The sequence below is a fragment of the Hyperoodon ampullatus genome (assembly GCF_949752795.1).
Source record: "Hyperoodon ampullatus genome assembly, chromosome: 7".
Classification (NCBI taxonomy): Eukaryota; Metazoa; Chordata; class Mammalia; order Artiodactyla; family Ziphiidae; genus Hyperoodon; species Hyperoodon ampullatus.
In genome coordinates this window covers 25,432,018-25,453,931 of record NC_136920.1, presented here as the reverse complement: position 1 = coordinate 25,453,931, position 21,914 = coordinate 25,432,018, and the positions used below count along the sequence as shown (strand labels likewise).

The 21,914-nt window shown below is 38.4% G+C and overlaps 1 protein-coding gene across 4 annotated transcripts in view; it reads left to right on the top strand.

The window, feature by feature from the left end:
• Nucleotides 1-21,521, top strand: part of IFTAP (intraflagellar transport associated protein) — a 59,617-nt gene extending 38,096 nt beyond the window's left edge. Inside the window, exons 4-9 of one of the 4 annotated variants that reach the window (XR_013810988.1) lie at nt 801-872; nt 2,195-2,261; nt 13,351-13,490; nt 15,519-15,654; nt 18,336-18,397; nt 21,284-21,392. Coding sequence is in view for 2 of the 4 variants with exons in the window: in XM_079708200.1 (XP_079564326.1) it covers nt 801-872; nt 2,195-2,261; nt 13,351-13,490; nt 21,284-21,442 (438 nt within the window). In the remaining 2 variants the exon portion in view is untranslated. Of the gene's footprint in view, nt 1-800; nt 873-2,194; nt 2,262-13,350; nt 13,491-15,518; nt 15,655-18,335; nt 18,398-21,283 lie in introns of all 4 variants that reach the window. The other 3 variants (XR_013810989.1, XM_079708201.1, XM_079708200.1) reach the window with 3 other exon arrangements.
• Nucleotides 21,522-21,914: the final 393 nt, after the last annotated feature.

The following is a 21,914-nucleotide window of genomic DNA, read 5'->3' as shown; positions in this document are numbered from 1 at the left end:
AATCTTCAAGACTTCATAGACTATATTCACATTATCTTTAGCTATGGTTTTTAACTATCAAGGAATCCTAGTGGAAGCTGTTCTATTTTTTAAGCCATTTGAGTTTCTACTTTCTATCTCATCGTGTATTCCCTGTGATATTGTGGACAGAATTGTATATGAGATTATGGTTTTATGCAAGGGAGAAAAATCTCCATGTTAGAAGTGTGTTTATATACAGCGAAGGGCTATAATTCTTTAATTCTATAACTTATTTCCAGTGGGGTGATTATGGGACAAGAACTTTTCTTTCTAGAGGATTCACTGTCTACTGGCCATCATTGGCAATTGGAATTACATTTTCTATTGAGTCTTTAACCAGTGTGTGAGAGGCAAAGAATTGTTCCACGGTATTTTTTCCTAGTGACTTGAAAATGTTGTATTAGCATTCTCTGATTTGTCCTTCAGAGGCTCATTGGGATGGGATGGGACGGGAGCTGGGGTAATGAGGTGCGGAGTGTTATATTTTACACATGAAAAAATTGAGGTTAAATAATTTAGCCTAGGTTACACTGTAGATGAGTCTAGAAGACAGAAGTAGAAGTCAGACCTCCTGGAACCTATTCCCTGATGGCTGCTATGACTTAGTGAATCTGCTGTCACTAAGGTGTCATGGTTTGTCACGCATAGCTAATTAACAGAAAACGGAAAGGGGATTTTAGTGCCTGAAGGGCTACAAGATCAGCTCCTTTATTTTGACTTGTTTCATGTTCCCATCAATATGTCCTCAATGTTTTTTGTTTGTTTGTTTGTTTTCCCAGATAGTGATGGATGAAGGCCAAAAAGTTGGCAGTTCCTTTCAAGGTGATCTGAATCGGGCAGGAAAGGTGAAGGTAAGGCATGATTCGATTTTATTCCATGGGCAAAACCCAGAAAGAGCATAAAAACAACAAAAACCTCACAGGACTCATTTGCTGTCTGTCATACAAATTTGGAGAATTCAGCAGATTTTGTCCATATGCTTTAAAAAGAAAAAGTGGTGTTTGATTATCTTAAACTGTCCTTGGTTGCCTGGGTTCTGGATCTTTTTTCCTCAAAGCTTTACAAGTGGAAGGGGTGCTTCAGTAGAGAAACATGACTCTCGTCCCCTTGAACATATACCGTTAATTAAGAGAAATGACAATATAACAGATTTTCAAGTTTTAGTACTGAAACCATCATATGGAAGATAAATTTTTGCTGTCCCTTGGAAGTCAAAAAATAACTGTAGTTATGTACTTCCAAGTAATGGAAGCTACAAGCCATGGTCTGGCAGGTAGAGAGTGGGGAAGAAAGACCCAGGCTGTGTTTTGAATTCCAATGATGAGATCTAAATTTATAATTTGACGGTATTTTGTTATGTACATGTTTTAGGTCATAAGCATAAAAGGCATTTTGACATCATGCCTTTACTAGATCTGCCTTCCTGCCAGTGGTGAAATCATTTGTTTATTCAAACTCTTTGATATTCACCTGAGATAAATTGGTTCATGTCTGAAGTGTTACCATTTTGTTAATCTAAAATGTCTCATTGTCAGCTTGCAGTGGAAAGCAACATTGAAATGCTGCTACTGTCTGTAAAGGTCATTTGCTCTGCTTTTTACCTTTGAAGTAATTTTCAGTTTTATTTGCTCAAAAGAGAGAACACTTGATTTTTTGCCCTGTTCACCTCTCTTGTGATTACCTGGGGCAGGATGATTTTGTCTTGAATGAACCTTCTTCCCTGCTTTCTTTAGTTTCTACTCTCTCTTTGGAATTTAAAGCACACTGTTGTGAGAATAGCCAGACCCACCACCATCATTTGCTTGAGGAGCAAAAGCAATAAAACAAAACCAAAAAACAGAAACATTGTTTTAGACTGTCTTGATGGTGGTATATATTCTGAATCAGGAACAAAAACTTTTCAAAAACTTCCCAGACTGTTTTTTCCCTTTCAGTATAGAGATCTTACTGTGGTGCCCAAGAAATCCGGGCCAACTTCCAGATTTAGTGCTTCTTTCAGATGTCACTGGGAAAGCACAGTGAACACAAAGGTCTCTATCTGGGACTCAAAAGTTAATGAGAAAAGGAGATTCATTTACTCACTTGAGTGTTGTGGAAGTGGATTCACTGATTCTTAATTGCATATTTTTCTCTAGGTCTAATTTGCATAAAGATGATGTTAATCCTTTTCTAGGTAGACAACTTCCTTGATTTAGAAGATTTGGACTTGGATGAAGACATTAAGCCCCAGATGAGTAAGAGTATGCTTTCTGTTTCCTTTCTACACTGCTTGACCTCTTTCTTGAAACTACAAATAAGACTTTAGACAGCTTTTCTTTTCTTTCTTTCTTTTTTTGGGGGCAATCCGTACCTCTACTTTCCCTGAGATAGGAAAAACTGGAGTCCTGCAGTCTCTTTTTCGATAATAAAGATTTCAGCTGAAAGGTCATACAAAACTTGTTGAAGGTTGTAACATCTTTGGTCTTAAATGAAGGAAAGGAGTTCTTCCTCCCACCCCCCCCATTTACCATGTGATTGATTTTTGGATAATTGTCTCAGAGTCATTTAAGTCAAACCCTTATTTCTTAGAAGCACCATGTAAATTGAGATTATTTTTGAGTGGTACTTAAAATATCAGTTGATCATAAAAATCATAAAAATTATGAGAATTGATCATAAAATAAACAAAAAAATAAAATCCAAATCTTTGCTTTTATAAATATTTATTAATATGTAAACCAAACAATTAAAGCTAAAGATATAGTGCGAATGTTTTTTCTTGGGCTTTCCCTGAGGTTTATGTAGATGAGGCCTTTTCCTTTCTTGGTTAATATTTCTGTGTAAGCCTAGGTATCCTTTGTTGCTCAAAGGGGCTTTGAAATATGTTCAAAATTTGAGTTACTTGTTTTGAAAACTCTCCTTCCTAATTTAATATGCAAGAATATCTCAAAATTAGTTGAATGTTAGGGAAGGGGCAGTTTCCATGGGGGTTTGGTTGTTGGTGTTTGATTGTTGTTTACAGTCCTTAGGTGGTCATAAACAGCGATTATGGTCATTATTGTTGGGGAAGGGGGCTTCTTTATAATCACACAGGAGTTAAAGTGCAGGGTGTAGTTGGTTGGGGGATGGCCACTGTCTGTAAACTGACTGTATGAGCCTCTGCTTTGGCTTCTCTGTTTGCCTGAATTTGAGAGGCTTTGGTAATTGGAAGCAATTAACATTTCTTTTCTGCTTCCAAACAGCACACTACTCCATTGAAGGCTCTGTTACTCAAGCACTCTATTAACCAGTAGACTTCGCAGATTTTTTTCCATACTTGCTTGGTTCAAGGGAGATCAGAGATCTAACAGAATCACAGAGGTTCTCTTAACTTTAATGCCTTAGGCAGCTCTGAATTTCTTTATTAGAGCAGTTTAGAGGCTCTGATTGGATTAGAAGGGATTGCTGAGGATTTATGAGGAAGCCACATTTGTGGAGCAAGCACACTGTTTCTGGGTTTTGGGTGATTTGGGGAAAGGGAACAGATTCCTGGGTCCTGTTCCTAAGAAAGAGTCTAATTCAGAAGGTCTTCTGTGGCATCTAGTGATCTGCATTTTTAACCACTACCCCCAGGGGATTCTGATATAGTTCATGTGGATGATACTTGGAGTCTGCATGTATACCTTTACAACATAAAATTAATTTCATAGGAGGGCACAGAAGTGCACAGGTTGAACATTTTTGTGATGGTTTAAACTTCTTGCTTTCTGCCAGTAATGAGAAGGTCTGTATACTGACATAATCCTGCATAGCCATCGAATCTGATTTTGGTTGTATCAATATTTTAAATTAGTCTTCTTACCTTTTCCATTATTTTCACATTGTTTTCTTTAAACTTTTTTTTTTTTTTTTTTTTTGGCTGCGTTGGGTCTTTCTCTAGTTGAGGTGCGCGGGGGCTACTCTTCGCTGTGGTGCATGTGCTTCTCATTGCGGTGGCTTCCCTTGTTGCGCAGCACAGGCTCTAGGTGTGCAGGCTCCAGTAGTTGCAGCACGCAGGCTCAGTAGTTGTGGCACCCAGGCCCAAGAGCACACAGGCTTCAGTAGTTGCAGTGGGCAGGCTCAGTAGTTGTAGCTCATGGGCTCTAGAGTGCAGGCTCCGTAGTTGTGGCACACAGGCTTAGTTGCTCTGCAGCATGTGGGATCTTCCCGGACCAGGGATCAAACCTGTGTCCCCTGCATTGGCAGGTGGATTCTCAACCACTGTACCACCAGGGAAGTCCCTCTTTAACCATCTTTTAAGTTGTTTTTTTTTTTTTTTTTTTTTTACCACATCTGTTTCTGTTGTTTAAAAAATTGCAAAGAAATGTCTCACTAGTATGATTTTTCTGGAAATCAGATAACAGGTAGTTTTGCATTTGTGTGTATAAAAGCTTACTGAGGCTGAACCAAGTCTCAGTGGACTTGCATGAGGTAGTCAGTACCTTCTCAGGTGTAAAATAATGTGAAAAGCCAAGGCTAAAAAGCAACCTAGGCTTCAGTGATCTATTCCAATTACCAAAAAGACCACCAAGCTTCACAATTTTCATAATGCACAATCTGGGTCATTTGAAAGGAAAGAAAAAAGAAATAGTTGTGCCAGGGTGAATTTTAGATTGCGTCTGATTTGTATTACACTTAAGGAATGGGAGCAGAAGGCGAATATTTATATCAGATGGGAAACGTGACATTTTAAACAGACAAGTTGCTTATATAATTTTGGCAGCTGAGGGGTTTACTGATTAGATTCTGTTGTTATTGTTTAAGCAACAGATTTGCTTGGGGCAAGAAGGAAGTGAGTTGCATATTGTTTTTCTACCACTGACTTTATTTGTTCACCTTTTTCATTTTCATAAATATTCTCCAAGATTCAGGCGCTTGTTTCTGTCCCAGTATTTGGCTTATTGTTTTGGCAGCCCAGGTGGAGACAGTTTTTCCAAGCAGACAACTCAGTGCCGTGCTATTGACCAGCTGTTGGAGGGAACCTTGGCCACAGAGTTTGGTGCCCTGTGTTTATTTGATGTCACATTAACCATTTTTTCCTCCTTTGAGATAAGATAGTTAACCTGATGGTTAGTTACTGTCATGCTCCAGACTGTTACCCGGAAATATTATTATTTGGAATAGGTATTAGTTATTATGCTTTGGCCATTGGAGCAGGAAGAATCTTCTGGTCGTCTTTATTTTTTACCCCCTCAGTTGGCCCAGCATGCTCTCTGGATGAGTGCAGAAGGTCAAAGAGACTTTTTTGAGGCCTAGTTTTCAGAATTATACTGTCTTATACAAGTTTCTTGACCAGTGGGTATACTTATGCTATGGTTGATTGTGTTGGATGAAAATGGGCAATTGATTCCTGCTCAAAGATTGGCAGCCTTATTTGATTTTCATTTTCAATCTCTCCAGTACTCCCAGTTCTAATGAAGGCATCATTTTCTCTCTCTCTCCCTCTTTTTTTAAAAAATTCTTTCCTTATCTGCAACTTTAAGGCTTTATGTAGCCTATGAATGACCTGGACTCTTATTCAAAGATATTTAACAACTGTGACTGGATCCTGGAATAAAATAAAGAATAAAACAGATCTGGTTCCTGTCCTTGGAAATTTATAGTTTATTGGAAGAATCAGACATATCACAAATATATAATTACATATGCTTTAGATCTCATGAGAGCATATGGCAGGGGAATTTAATTTGTCCATGGATCAGAGAAAGTGCTGAGAGCCTGAGATCTAAAGGATGAGTAATTATTAACTGGGTGAGGGGTGGGTAAGAGAGTATAGGAACAGCATAAGAACAGTGTGTGTAAAGGTTCTGAGCTAGGAGAAGATGGCATATTTCAGCCAACACAGTTTAGGCATTTCATTTACTTTCCACTTGGGACTGTTAAAAATCATTCCTTCATTGCTTAGAAGATCACTAAAAGATCATTGAGAGGGAAAAATCCTTGCTTCAAAATGTTCCTCTATCCCTGTTCCTCCAATTTTTTTTTAATGTGCAAACTTATCCATCTATTAAATTCAAACTTGAAAGCCATATCAACCACAAAGGCAAATGCTTCCACTGCATTCCTGAGAAGAGAACAGAATTGGGATGGTAATTCCACCCTTTCAATAATTCCTCTATTTATTTCTCCCCAAGGGTAAAGGAAGGCATTATCTAATTGGAGAGATTAGGGAAAAAAACTGATGTGTATGGATGAGACATTTTGTTTCTTCTTTTGGGTTCATGCTGTTTGGAAGGTGTATGTCCTCTCTTCTGTACCTGTGTCACCTTTCTTATAGTAGACACACTTTAAAAGGGGCCCAGGTCTGCCTTACATGGTGGTTTTCAACCTGAGAGATACATTGGAATCACTTGAGGAGCTTAAAAAAAAAACGACAATACCTGGATCCTGCCTTTGGAGATCCTTTCCCAGTAGTCTGGTGTGTGTCCTGGGCATTGGCAGTATTTAAAGCTTCCCAGGTGACTCTAACATGCATTTGAAGCTGAGAACCATCTCTAGACAAATGTCTGGAGGTATCACTCTCTGAGCCCCTACTCTAAGGGCTCTAGGGATGTGAAAAGGTTCTCCTTATACCTGGCTGGATTCATGTCATCTGTGCAGACTCCCTGTCAGGTGGGATAGTCCAAGGTCTAGACTTGGAAGGAAAGTTTGATAAATAAGAGGGCAAATTGTGACTGCAGGACAAGCTCTGTTTTCAAAGTCAGCTCTATTATAAAGCTCATATTTTGATCCCCATCTTTTTGACTCCTGTATGGATTTTTCTTTTATTTCTGTATTTAAAGTAGAGGGATATGATGTATTATCACTGTCAAATGCCAACTCTGCCCATGAAGTAACTCTTCCCTGATCTTCCTGATCTTCCCCTTGAATGGGCAGTAATCTTCCTCTGTTTACATTTCCACTTTTATTTATTTTGCATTTATTTTTTTTCTCAAAGTGAGTTTTCATTAATGTGTCTCTTGAAAGTGGCATATGGTTTATTCATATGCATGTACACACACACACACATACACAAAGAAAACTTCATCTTTTAATTGGTGTGTTTAATCCATTTACATTTAATGTAGCTGCTGATATATTTGGCTTTAAATCTCTTATCTTACTATTTTGTTTTCTACTTGTCCTGCCAGTTATATGTTCTTCACTCATTTTTTGCCTATTTTGGATTAATCGAGTATTATAGTATTGTTTCATTGCCCCCTATTTTTGCTGGGTAGAGAATTCTAGGTTTTTAATTATTTTCTTTCAGAATTTTTAAGACATTATTCTGTTCTGTTATGGTGTTAATTTTTTCTCTATTGAAAACTGTCAAAAAACCAAGTGTTAATCTGATGGTTGTATGTTGGAAGGTAATATGTTTTTTACCTCATTTGACTGCTTTTATGATTTTCTCTTTGTTTTTGTTTGTCAGTAATTTCACTCTGCCCCGGCATTGTTAACTTTGTATTTGTTCTGCGTGGGGTTTGTAGATTCTTGTAAATGTTAGGAAATTCTCAGTTCTTATGTCTTCAAATATTACCTGTGCCTAGACTTTTCACCATGTCCCACATATCGCTTATGCTCTTTCCTGCATTTTCCATCCTTTTTTATTTCCTTTCTTTCTTCAGTCCAAATATTTTCTACTATCTATGTTCTAGTTCAGTAATCCTTTCTTGAATTGTATCAAATATGATGTTAAAGCTATCAATATTTCAGTTATTATAGTTTTCAAGAGGTCTGGAATATCTATTTTTATAGATTTTAGTTCCCTGCCAAAATTTTCCATTTTTGTAATATATTTATTGGAATATATTAATCAATTATTTTAAAGTTCCTGTCTCATAATTCCAATAACTGAGATGTCCTGTGAGTCCATTTATATTATTAATTTTCCCTTTTGATCTGGTATCTTTGTATACCTGGCAATTTTTGTTTGAATGCTGAACATTGTATATAAAATATTACATAGGCTCTGGATGATTATCTTAATCTTGTTTTAGAAATCTTCTTTTCAACATTTTGCTAGCAGTTAGAGTAGTCATAGGTCATCTTAATCCAATAGGGGGTTGAGCTGATTTGGTGACAGCTTTATGAGGGCTGCTCTACTTCTAGTTCTTGCTTACTGCTAGGGTGTAGCCCTTCAAGGTAAATCACAGCCCCTCCTTCTTGGAGATCCCAAACTCTATTTTTTATCTTCACAGCACTGTGAACCTGTTGGTAGTTCTGCTAAGCTTCTCAGCCTCTTAGTCTACTTCTTCTTCACTTCTTGGTTTTTCAGCCTCTGCTTACAAATCAGTAAATGCCATAAGTTGAAAAACAGCTTAGACTCTTAGACTCACTTTCACTACTTTCCTTCTCTCCAGGATCTTGGCCCCTCAAGTTCTGGGCTTCCCTGGTAGCTCTCTAATGCCTTTAAGTAGTTGATTTTTTATCATTTATTCAGCTTTTCTAATGTTCTTGGTGGGAGGGTCAGACTCATATTAAATGTGGTCTGGGAGCTCCTTGGAAAACCCCAAGGTCTGAAGGTCAAATAAGTTGACGTTTGCACTGATGTTGCAAAAGCAGTGATGGGTAAAGATGCTAGTAGCTTAGTGTGAATCAAGGTAGAAGCACCAAACTATACTAGTAGTCACTGTAATCTTCACTGTCCTGAATTGTAGTTAAAGCAAATGCCAGTTTCCATTGCAGATGTCCTTGATGAAGTGGTAAAAATTATTAATTTTATTAAACCCTGATGCTTGAGTGTACCTCTTCTGCTGCATACTGAAATACAACAGTTATATTTCATATATACATGAAATACATGAAAATTTTTTCATGGAAAAAATGAAAAACACTTTTTCATGAAAAAACACTTGTGCAATTGAGTGGTGTGCTGAACTTGTTTTGTTTTGTTTTTTCTTTCATGGATCGTTTTTACTTGAAAGAATGACTGACAAAGTATAGTTCTCAAAAAGGAATGAAGTGAGCCCATCTCTACAAGACAACAGCTGACAGTATTCATTGCCAATGATAAAATTGGCAATGGATCAAGTGAAAATTGGATTTTTGGAAAACTTATATCCAGTACTGTGAGCTTGACAGCTTCCCAATATTTAAAGCCTTTTCTGATAAAATTGGTAATGTTAACTAATGTGATTTTTATATTGCATAATGAAATATGTCAACATTTGAAAAATCTGCATAACACAGTGAACCACCGTTTTCCAAATAACCAATATATGATGTTACAAAATCATGCACAGGAGCGCAATCCATTCAACACGTAAGATAGACCAATGGATTTTAACATAAGAGTATGAAAAATTTACTGAAAGGGTTTTTCATATTGCACATTGAAATTGTTTTTAAAAACTTTATCATTTTTCAATATCTAGTGTGTATCAAAGAATAATATCCCCAGTTATATAAAAAGAGTATTAAAATAGTCCTCCCCTTTCCAGCTACATATCTGTGTGAGACTAGAGTTTCTTCATTTTCATCAACTGAAACAGCATATTCCAAAAATTTAGTGCAGAAGCAAATATAGAATCCAGCTTTCTTCTATTTAAGACAGACATTTAAAAGATTCAGACAATGTAAAACAATGCTTCTCTTCTATTTTCTTTGATTTTGGAAAAGAGGTTTTTTAAATAAAAATATTTATTTTAATATATGAGTATTATTTTAATGATTCAATATCAAATATTTGAAAATTTGTATTTTAATGATTCAGTAAGCAAATATTTGAAATTTTAATTTCTAATATGGTAAATATTGATAGATATCACTCCCATAAACAAAAGCTCTTTGGGGTCTTCAAAAAATTTTAAGAACAAGAACCACCTGATATAAACTATCGTAGCTGGAAGCTATGTGCAGAGGAGGCCTGAGTGCATTTCTTATCTGTATCCTTTTTGGTCTTGAGGAACACCTGAAATTTCAGGAAATTTTGGCCATTTCTACATGGCAACAAAGGAATGGATTGGTTAATTTTTATAAACATGACAGGCAGACTAAATATTATTGTCTAGATTATCAGATGCCAGGTAGATGGCTTACTTTTTAATGTATTAAATTACATGATTATAACCTTTGACTTGCTGGTCATTGGCTAAATGCAGAAAGACAAATGGCACAAACACATAGTATATAAACGCTAGACATTTTGTCATGTAGTTGAGAAGGAGGTTGAAATGCTTTCAACCAGGCTTGCCATCCAACATCAAGATTCATTTTTCGAGAGGTGCCTTCACTCTACAAAGCACATCAGTCAAGATGGTGGTATTTAGCTAAGAAGGAAACTAATTGTTTTAGAAACAATAAGGTCAGATGAAGTGTCTTAAAGATAAGATTTCAGTTGGGAAAGCTTTGCAGAAAACTTCAGAAATTCCATTCCCCACCATCAGTGAATACAATCGTTTTCTCCCTGAGGGAATGAATATTTAAATAACCCATCAGTGATTATAAAATGGCTAAAAGATAAGGTATCTTTCTTTATAACTTGTGTCTTATCAGACTATTCGTGTGCATATAGGTTTCACTCTTTTATAAATCTGTCCTATTTAGAGTTAAAGCAGTTCAATTTTTGTGTTGATTATTGTCTGATTTTACGTATAAAAATCCTACTCCTGTAAAAAAAAAAATTAGTTTTTGAGGGAAAGGACTATACATATTTTGCATCATTCACAATGTCCTATGGATAGGTAGACTCTTCATACTTGCTGTTCAGTTTAAAAGTTGAGATGCAGGAAATTAATTTCCTTTCTGCAAGTATGTGCTGAGCATTTACTACATATAAGGTGTCGTGTTAGGCTCCAACAGCTATGCGTTTGTGCATTTTACTTTTACACTGGAGAAACAAATGACAGGAATGGGAAATGCAGTGGATACTGAGTCATATTGTTTTGAAAGAATTGTACCCATGGCAGTGGAATTCTTATGAAATAAACCATGTTTGTTGAAAACCCTACCTTCTTCGCAAACATATGAGGGATGTCAAGAGTTTCAGCAAAGGAATTGCAGAGTTGTCCCTCTTCGTGCACAATACTGTCCATCAGATTTTAAATAGCTCTGAAAGCAGAATTGATTTTGATTTCATATTCAAAGGGATGTTTGCACTGGCAGCCAATGGGTATGGTAGATATTGGTTTTCACATTAAGAGGCTTGAACCTTTCTCTTCTTGCCTCTCTTGTTGGCAGGCCCCTAACCAGTGAGGGAGATTAGCTTTGGACTCATAAAGGAATACCTTAGAAAGCCAGTTTTTCCACCAACCTTATTGAATTTAAAAATATTACTTCTCTGGGACTTCCCTGGTGGCGCAGTGGTTAAGAATCCGCCTGCCAGTTCATGGGACACGGGTTCGATCCCTGGTCCAGGAAGATCTCACATGCCGCGGGGCAACTAAGCCCGTGCGCCACAACTACTGAACCCACGTGCTGCAATTACTGAAGCCCATGCGCCTAGAGCCCGTGCTCCACAACAAGAGAAGCCACCGCAATGAGAAGCCCGCGCACCACAATGAAGAGTAGCCCCCGCTCCCCGCAATTAGAGAAAGCCCGCACACAGCAGCGAAGACCCAACGCAGCCAAAATAAATAAATAAATAAATTAATTAATTTTAAAAAATTAAAAAAAAATATATATATAAATATTACTTCTGGTTATAAAATTGTAAAATGCCCTGAACACTTACTAATCATGCTAATGTGCTATCGTAGTGACATTTCTTGACCCTGAGTTTGTAGGTACAATCTGATAGATTTTAAATAATATATGTGATGAAAATGCTTACTTAAAAGTAAGTTCATGGGCTTCCCTGGTGGCGCAGTGGTTGAGAGTCCACCTGCTGATGCAGGGGACACGGGTTCGTGCCCCGGTCCGGGAACATCCCACATGCCGCAGAGCGGCTGGGCCCGTGAGCCATGGCCGCCGAGCCTGCGCGTCCGGAACCTGTGCTCCACAATGGGAGAGGCCACAACAGTGAGAGGCCCGCGTACCACAAAAAAAAAAAAAAAAAAAAAGTAAGTTCATGATGTGACATCATGAGCTAGGAGCACGGGCTCCGCAGACAGACTGCAGCTGTGGCGCCGTGAGTGAGGTGGCTGGGTGACTCTCAGTGTTAGAGCTCATTGCCTGTAAAAGAGGAAATAACAGACTTGTTGAGAGGACTGGCAGAGTTAATGCATGTAAAATGCTGGCTATTATTATTGTTTTTATTTCTCCTAATTAATCAGGTCATATTCTATGATTTCAATAATTAATCATAGTAGAACTTCCTTCTTCACCATCCCCCTGCCCACGTGCTCAGTTTCTAGGCTGTTTGTCATGTTCCCTGTTGCTGAAGTCTTAAGAATTTTGTAATCATGTCTTTTGTGAAGGTAATAGCTGTAGTGATGAGAGACGTATTTCAAATGTTTCAGTTTTTGAATATCAGTACCTGCTCAGTTATCTCCCCATACATGCTGCCCTTGGCAACAACAAAGGCATGCCTGTTGTTAATTAATCACTTCCACTGAGAAGTTAATTAGTGTCTTAATTAGGATCATCATTGAATAGCAGGCACAGCATCTTGCGCCAGCTGCAAGTTATTGGTTGCAGCCCTTCTGGTCCTGCGAAAACTTAGACGGCGGAGGGATCCTGTTGTGCTTCTGTTTGTTTTTCTGTCTTCAGAGAAAGCTGCGGAAGGTCATCAGTTGTCTGTGATGCATCCATGTTCTGTCACACGTGCAAAAATAAGGAAACACATCCACTTCTAATGGATCGATCAGAAAACCAAGATTGGCTTTTGAATTCTTGTGATTTGCTAAACAAGCCGGAAACACATTGTTGTTGTTTGCATACATTGAGAAGTAAGCCATGCATTCTGAGTATGACAGAGTATTTCATTTTTCTGCTGGAAGTTAAAGTTCCTTCCTTCTGGCATCATTGTTTTTTAATATGTTTTTTTGAAATATTGCCATATTGTTACAGGATGAAATCAGCACTCCATTTTCTTTCTCTTCACCCCCTCAGGAAAATATGGCAAAATGAGGCAAAAGTAGCATCTTCTTGACTTATTTTCCTGTAGAAGTAGAAATTGGGTTGAGGGTGAGAGGCGTGATCAAGTTATTCCCAAAAGAGCATTTCTCCCAGACCTTTTGGATGGATTGTAACATTGCAACTATAAAATAAAAACTAATGCACTGACGACTTCTATTTTATAGAAAGGAGAATCCCTTGAGTCAAGTTCCCAAGTGAGGACAGGCATTGTGAAATGGACCTACTTTACTTGAGCATATTTGCTCATTTTTTGGACTATCATAGACTTTTAGATGACTTAGGTCGATTGTGGACTTAGTGAAGGGATCAAGTGAAATATTTTGTATTCGACAGATTTGCTGCTGCTTCCAGGAGAGGTGGAGCAAGACATGAGCATGAGTGTTCCTTCTTACATTCCTTCTGTGGCCCAGCCTCTTACCTCTGGAGTGAAGCCAAGGCCCACTGGAAAAGGAGCAGACAAACAAAGGGAAGAGGTACTCCACAGGGAATTCAGTCCTCTTGAAATTGCCTTGATTTTGTAACTAGTCCTTTCAGAGAAATGCCACTATACCCGTGTGCTTCTGTATTTTTCTGAGATTTGGGAAGATTTACAGTTCAGGTTGCTTAATTGGGTCCCTCTCACTGCCATCTCTCTCTAATGTGTATAATCCCTTTTAAACACACAGAGCAATTATGTTTTTACGTGGAAACTATGTTTGTGTCATGATGTTCGCCATGCTACAGGACAGTGCTACTTGGGGACTCCGCAAGAGAAAGGATGGAAAGTTTTCTTCTCTCTTTTAGTCTGCACTGGCCACTTTTGTTTTTATTATTGTTTCCAAGGTCCTAAAAACATTTTGCATTAGTTAAGGTAAGGCCAGGCTGCTATAGTAGGGAATCCCAACAATAAACCAGTGGCTGAAAGGAGATAGAAGTTTATTTCTCTCATGTAACAGTCTGTAGAGAGCCTTTAAAGTGAGCAGGTGCTTCTGTCCCCTGGGGTCACCAGGGCCCAGGTTCCTTCTCCCTGGATCTCCACTGCACCTCAGGACATTGTCCTCATGTGCATATTCCAAGTCAGGTCACCGTCCTACCTGGAGGGGCAAGAGATGAGAGCATGGGGGCAGCAAGTTCCCCCAAGGCATAGGACTCAGGGCTCTTCATCTCTGCTCACATTCCATTGGCAACCACTTAGTCACATGTTCCTATCTGGTCCCTGGGGAGGCTGGGAAATGTCATCTATACATGCACTTCACCAGCACGGGAGAATGGAATCTGCCACATGTTAACGCTCCCAAATGCACAACTTGAAAGCCATCTTTCACCATCATTTGCAACTCATCTACATATACTTAACAAACATGTGCCAGCCAAGGCTGCTGATGGTGCTCGGCAGTGGCCTTTATCACCTTTATTACTCTAGCATAAAAGGGGATCCGGCACAAGAAGTTGTTAAGGGCTCTTTATTATTGCTTCCTAATAAAAACACTAGGGTGTTTTGTGATTATTTAGTTGTTTGGGTACTAGTCTTGTCACTTGATGTTATGGAAGCAGTCATTCAATCAGAAGTAATCCACACATTTCAATTTTAAATTGCCCTTTTCTCATAGAACTTTTGTTCACTGACATCACAGAAGTCTATCTAGGATGCTTGCAGACTTATATTAAACCCCAAATTGTTTACCTGATAAACTTGCGGAGATAGCCACTTTTCAACATGCTTTTTGAATTAAAGGTTGCTTTCTCTGAGTATTAAGAGACTATAATTGCAAGGTGATTCCTAGCAGGAATCAGTTTCTTTTAAAGACTTGTTCATGTTCTTGACTTCAGTTGTGACCATACAAATTATTGGACCAACCAGTGGTCAGTGGCACCTAGTGCCATTATAGAAATTGTTACAAAATGGTTTTAGTTGATGGGTTTAAAAAAAAAAAAAAAGAATGATTTCTGGAATCAATCATATAGCCAGTAAAATGCTAGTTAAAACCCTGTGTATGGTTGTATCTTTAAAAGGAGTATAAATTTCTTCCCAGAGAATGTGAAAATTTTTAAATGTTCGAATCAAAATGATATGAACAATTTTTGTGTTGGCAAAAATGAGACATAAATGAATAATTTGCTGCTTTTTAAATATCAGAGTAATATTTTGGGTGGGATTTTAATTTCTAACCACTGTTTGTTAGAGAAATGTTTCAGAACTGTCTAGAATCACAATACCACACCAACTCTGCCTTGGTTTAATAGTATTAATCTTATTTTAAAATACCCAATGTAGGTAATAGAACATAATCACCAATTTCCAGCACATACATCCTGTAAGGACCTACCAACGGGCTATTTTGGGTGAGAGATGGTAGTTGCTTTCTGTGATGTCAATCTCAAAAGATGAAACTTATCCTGGATGTCCTGACTTCCTCTTAATTGCCTAATGAGAATCCATAACTTCCTGATATGGACTGGACCCATTTAATTTTTTCCTAATTTTATCACTGCTTTTATACATGTGCATTTCCTCCTTACAGTCAAACGTTTTTCAAGAGCCTTCCACTTTCCCTTTGTGAATAACTTCTTGCCGTAGTTACTCTCTTTTGATGAATTTTGGAAGTTTTGAACAGCTTTACTGAACAAAAAGAATTCACATTAAGAAGATGAAAAATTGTGAGTTCTTGTCCTACTTCCCAAAATATAGAAGAGGTCACTGAAGAAACTTCTGTAGTATTTTAATGGGAGATTGCCTGTTTTTCCATTTCAAAATGGGACTCTAAAATTTTTCACCTGTATAGACAGTTTATTTATCATATTACTGTGTAAGATAACCTACAGCTAAATGCTGCTATTATTGATTTGAGCATTAGTTCTATTTACTTTAATTTGCCTACATGGTACGATGAATGAAAATGATTCCTTCTGTAATAGTGTCCCTCTTAGAATCACGTGAGCAATTTTAAGAAAACTAGCAATTTTCTAATAGTGTACAAATTCTATTCCCTGAGAGACTACAAAAGGATTTCAGTTAGATTTGAAATTAGACACCTGAAATCCACATGTTTCTCTCAGCTCCTTAGGCAAAAATAACAAGTTAATAACTTAATTCACAGTTGTTTTCTGTTTAGTAGCAGGGGATTTGGTGTTCCATTGCACAAATTCTGCTCTTTGAAATAAGTCAGAAGTTCAGTTTGCAATCTAAAAAACTTGGAGCCTTATATCTTAGAACCTCAAAATGAACCTAACTTGAAAGAAGAGAATTCCCAAAGTGTGCCACAGTAGCCAACAGCTGAAATGCATAAATAGAACTGCAGCTTTACAGTATTTGAAAAGCTGTCGTTTTGAAGATCACAGTGATGTGTTCTGAACTGCAGTGTACATCAGGGTTCACTTTGAATTACATATATGCCCCTTGTCTTAGAAGACCCTACATTCACTTATGTGTGTCTCTATAAGGTTACTTAATTAAAATGCAAAAAATGCAGAACTAGTGCCGAATTAAGTGCTTTGCGTATAGGAGACATGCAATAAGTATTGAATGAACAAATAATCAGGAAACTTTCCTCACTACCGGGAGTGATTTTCTGGTATAATAAGATGGTTAGGGTCATTGTCTCTTTCCTTCTCTATTGGTTCATTGCCCTCAACGTGTAAACATGTTTAAGTCTCTCCCATCCTTAACGAAATGAAAGAAAACTGAAAAAACAACCTTCCCTTTACCTTGGACCCCTCTTGGCTATTGTCTGGTCTTTTTTCTCCCTTTTCATACAGACTTCAGAAACCAACGGACTCGACTCCTCTAGTTGACTCTGCTTCCTTTCCCCTCACTCATTCAGTTCATTGCAAAATGCCCTTGGTCTAATCACCTGCCTGGACATATTCAGAATAAAGGTATCATTGCCAATCGTCCCAAAGGACACTTTTCAGTCTTTATTTCAATGGGACTCTCTAGTGTGTTTTTTACCATTGATTTTCCCTGACACTCGTGGTCCACTGGTTCTCTCTTCCCAGCTCTTCTCAGATTCTTTGTGTATTTCTCTGAGTGTTCTTTCCCTGCCTCCTTTGGGGGTTTTCCCTCCATGCTTCCCTTAGGAGTTGGTATTCCTCAGGATTCCATGCTAAACCTACAGCTCTTCCCACTTGCATACTTGGATCTGTTTTCATCTATAGGTTACTACCTTTTGTGCTTATGTCTCCAAATCTGTATCTCCAGCTTCAGACCTTTCGCTGAGCTTCAGGTTTGTGGGTTCAATTGCCTGTTGACAATTCTATCTGGATTCCTTGAGGTACATTCAAATCAGCATGTTAAAAACTGAGCTTATCTTTACCTACTTCTCTTCCTGCATTCTTGCTCTTCTTCCCTTCCTATATCCAAATCAGTCATCAAGTGCTGTTAATTTCACTTTCTAATATTTTAAAATATCTGCTCTCAATGCCCTGTTCTCATTATCTTGTCTGGACTGCTTCAGCAGGCTCCTGACTAGTCTCCTGACTCCCAATCTACCCTCTGTTCAGTCTTCAGAGTGACCTTTCTTGATGTACCCTCCAAGAGGGCATGGTCTCCTTCTGTTCTCTGCATGCCTGTGTCTCATTGTAGGTGCTCAGTTAACATTTGAATGAAGGAAGGAATTTATTCGAAATGCAGATACCAAGTATCAACCTACTTTCAAAAAATCCTTCAGCGACTTTTCATCATCTCTGGGAAAAGTAGCATATAAGACCTCTCATGATCTGGCACCATCTTCGTCTCTTGCCACTCTCTACCTGACATTTTCTGCTCTGACAACACTGAACTACTCGCAGATACACATATGTGAAATTCTGTGTGTTTCTGACTTGGCCTGTTCATGAGACCTGCTTTTGTCTGCAAAGCTCATCTTCCCTCAACCTTGTTAAATAATATTACCCTTGAAGATTCTGCTTAGACAGCACCTCTTCCAGAAAGCCTCCTCTGAATCCTCCCCAGTGCCTTCCAACCTGGGCTGGGTTAGGTGTTCCTTCTCTGTTCCTGTCACCTTCTAACTATACCATGTGTACTTACTACATTTTACTACAATGATCTGTTGATGTGTCTATCTCATTTCTCTGTGATTTCATACAAGTCTGCATCTTTGTATCCTCAGCACCTACACAGTGCCTAGATTTTAATAAACATTTGTGGAAAGAATGGAATATATCTGAATGATTGCAGAAGACTATTCCTCTGACGTTTTGATCCAGAGAGGTACTGGCCACCTTGCAGTATAGAGAGACAGTGATACCCCCAAAATGTTTTAAAAGGTCTTGAGTATCATATTTTGGCATTGCAGATATGAAATTATTATTATTCTTGGTTTCTTGCTTTTATATTTCAGCATTTAACTGATTGCCTAAGGAATTAATCTAACAATGATAGCTGCTGTTAATAACTCAGTTTGTAAGTGAAGACATTTATAAGTATATTTTTATATTTTTAAGTGTATTGTAAATGAATAATTATTGTGTTGGCCTCATATGTTTATTGGCTAGCTAGAAACTTATTCCTTGTTGCTGTTTCGGTTAATAACAAATGACTGATGAAGGAAGTCATGCTCCACAATAGAGAAAAATTTCACTGTATGAAAAAGAACTTAAAATAAAAAACTTTTCACTTAAGGATAAATTTCTATATCTCTAGTTCCATACTGTTGGATATTATGGCTGAAAGGTGTATGGGGACCCTGGAGAAGGGAGAGGAGTAAGAAGGTGGTGGGTTGGACCCTATCTGGGAGAAAGGACTAACTTGGTCACAGGAGTCAGCCCTCGTCAGAGAGTCTGGCAGTTCAGCATACAAGCCTTCGTCTGGGTTGCTGATAAAAGGTGGGTCCTGAGTGGGGTGATGAGTGGGGAGGTGAGTAGGGTTTTCTGGAGAGTGGCCATACTCAGTTGAGGGTAAGTTAAGCTTCAGCACTTTACCCTCTGTGCTCCTTTAGCCCTTTTTGCATCCCTCTGTTGGGGAGCATAGAGCATGATAATGAAATCACTCATTTACTTCCGTCTTCTCCCTGAAGTTATAAAACCTCATGGGCACAGATTTTGCTTCTTTTCTTCCTTGTGTTCCCAGTATCTAATTCACATTAAACGCTCAGTGAGTGTTTACGGAGTGAACACGTAGAGGGCAGGGAGGTGGGCATGTGAGGGTTGCTCGGGCTGTGTGAGGGAGCGGGGAGGATGGTATGATGGTCTCGCTGGGATTTTAGCTCAGCAAAGGGATTTGTCTAATTTGAACCTGCTTTCCAGCCTCAGAGGGAGCTGTGTGAAGGCAAAGTGACTGCATCTAGTGAGAGTGGCTAGTAAGGTCTAGGCAGGTTTTAGAGGCCTCAGGATAAGGTTCAAAGTCCTAGTGCAATGGGCAGCCTGAAACTGGTGGACATGTGGATGGCAGGTCTTCAACCAGGTGTCCATGGGCAGCAAGAATCCCTTCAGACAGAAGCACTGGCAGAGAGGGGGCTCTTTCTCGTCTTCTGCCAGGACCAGGCCTGCAAACCTTAGTGCTTACTGCTGGATAGAGTTAGAGACAGCAAGGATGCTTCTATTCAGGAAATGAGCATACTGTGTCCTTGTGTACATGTTTCTTCATTTAAGCTAGTCTTAGCCATATTACCCCACTGTCACTTTGTGGTGACGATAAATTTAATTTTCAGAAAGTTATCTAAATGGACAGATTAGCCACTCGGCAGACTGATTTGCTTCCAGGGTACAGCTGCTCTTTTAAAGATAGTCATGGTATTATGTGGATCCTCGAGTGCATTTTTTTATGATAGGCTGTGAGAATTTTTTAACTTATTTAGAAAATATCTTTTCTCCCAAAGAGCTATGACTTGGCTTAGTGAAAACTTCAAGGTCGATCTTTGCTGGTGTTTTTTGTTGCGAAGGTGAAACTTTATCTACCGGTCGCCCGGGATTCAAATCTTGCTTCTTTTCCTTACTAACTGTGTAGCCTTGGCAAGTTACTTAACCTTTCAGAGCTTTGCAAGATGCGTTGTTTGAAGATTACTGCTAATGCCTGCACGGTTCCTAGTACTGGGGCTGGCGCGTGGTGGGGACTCACTCAGTGGCCGCTCCCATCATTACCTTTGTCAGGAAAGCACACAGACACTTTCTAACAAAGAGGAAGTGAGCAAGTCTCTGAAATTTGTTCTCGTGCTTGTTTTACCGAGAAAGGATGATGGATGGCTGGGTGTTTGCTGTTAGCACTGCACACCCAACTACAAGATGCAACTTGCTAAACAGATAGGAGATATCTGCTTTTCATGTTTTGGGGTGGTTTTTTTTTTACACCTTTGGTAACAGTACACAGTTGCTGAACTAGATGCTCCATTTTCAAGAACATTGCAAAAGCCACTAAACGAGATCATTTTCCATGCAAGAATATTGAAAGCTGATTATAGCTTCAGGGCATTTTTTTCATTTTTGCATAAGCCATCCTTTTCAATTATTTCAGCATCACCATACATAATAGAGAGCTACACAGAGGTGCTGGGTGATTTCATTGTATCACACACCATTTGCTTTTGGAGAGGCCTTTTAAGGGGTGATACAGTGAGATTTAAGGCATTAAATCTCTTTTGTTTATTGGAAAATATGCTTTTTTAAATCTACCTTCCTTTAGGAAGTCTTTAAAATTGACAGATTATGAATAAGTAGATACAAAATTATTACATCTCTTTGCAGCTACTCTGAGTTGCAGATAAATTCTGTAATATTTAAAAAATTATTGGTAGGAAGAAAGGATCCTGGACTTTTTAATTTAGGGTGCTACTATGTGTTTTAATTCCTGCTGATATTGGCCCAAGTATTATCTGAAGAAGTAAGTATATTAAGCAGAGAGTATTTTTATCTTTGAAAATGATGTTTTATTGCTACAGGTCTTTTTTAGTAAATGATAAAAGTGTCCTTAAGGTTGACCAAAATCTTAAGGTATATTTTCTCACATTTGAATATAACTCTTAATTTTTCCATATGCCTGTAGCCCTAACACTACAAATGGTAAAAATGTAATGAATGTGTGCAAGAGAGACTTTCTGATTCTTCTTGCCGTGGGCAGAATTAGTTAATGATATTCATTCAGATGCAGGATGGTACAAATGGAGCATATTAAGAGGCTTAAATTAGGTCAAATTGAATAATTGAATTCATTCCTTTACTTAAAAACAGCTTAATCAGCTCAGAGTGCTGAACTCTAAAAAAGTTTAATTAAATATTAATAGAGAGTTTATGTTTTCAACTTTATCTTCATTTACAATGATTATATGTTATTTTCCTCCTTTGCTACCTTTTATAGATAGTCGGAGATGAAGTTCGGCCGTTCTCACTTGATGAAGAATTTGATTATGACGCTGTGATGCTAACCCCCAAGTTCACTCCTGCAGAGATAGATGCCATCAAAGAGCTATGTGAGCAAAAGAAAAAGAGCACAGACTTAGAGAAACCCCGGGACTGATCCACCAAGACATCTTCATGTTTATTTTTATCTTGTTCTTATTCGAGCAACATTAGAATAAAATATATACCTACTATAATCCCTTTTGTGGAAATTTGTGTGTGCGTTGATTTATCAGAGTTATTTGTCAGTAGGGAGATGAGACTAAAAAGACCAAAGAGCCCTCTACCCTTACAGAGTTCTCTTCTGTCACGTGGCTGCATCCATGGCTGATAGGGGGAGATGGAGGTGGCAAATGGGGACAGGAAGCAATGCCCACAGAAGGGTCCATCTGATGAGAGCACGGAAACTAGGTAATGTGGGGTATTGTAACAAAAACTGGAAATTTCATCCCGCCTCCTTGGGGAGGAAGGGCAATTGAACATGCAAAACACAAAGAACTGATTATGTGATAGGTCACTGGTCTCAGCTATCCAGAGATAGTGGTATGAATGTGAGTGCTGAGAGGTTGGGCTTCTAGGATTGATTGGGA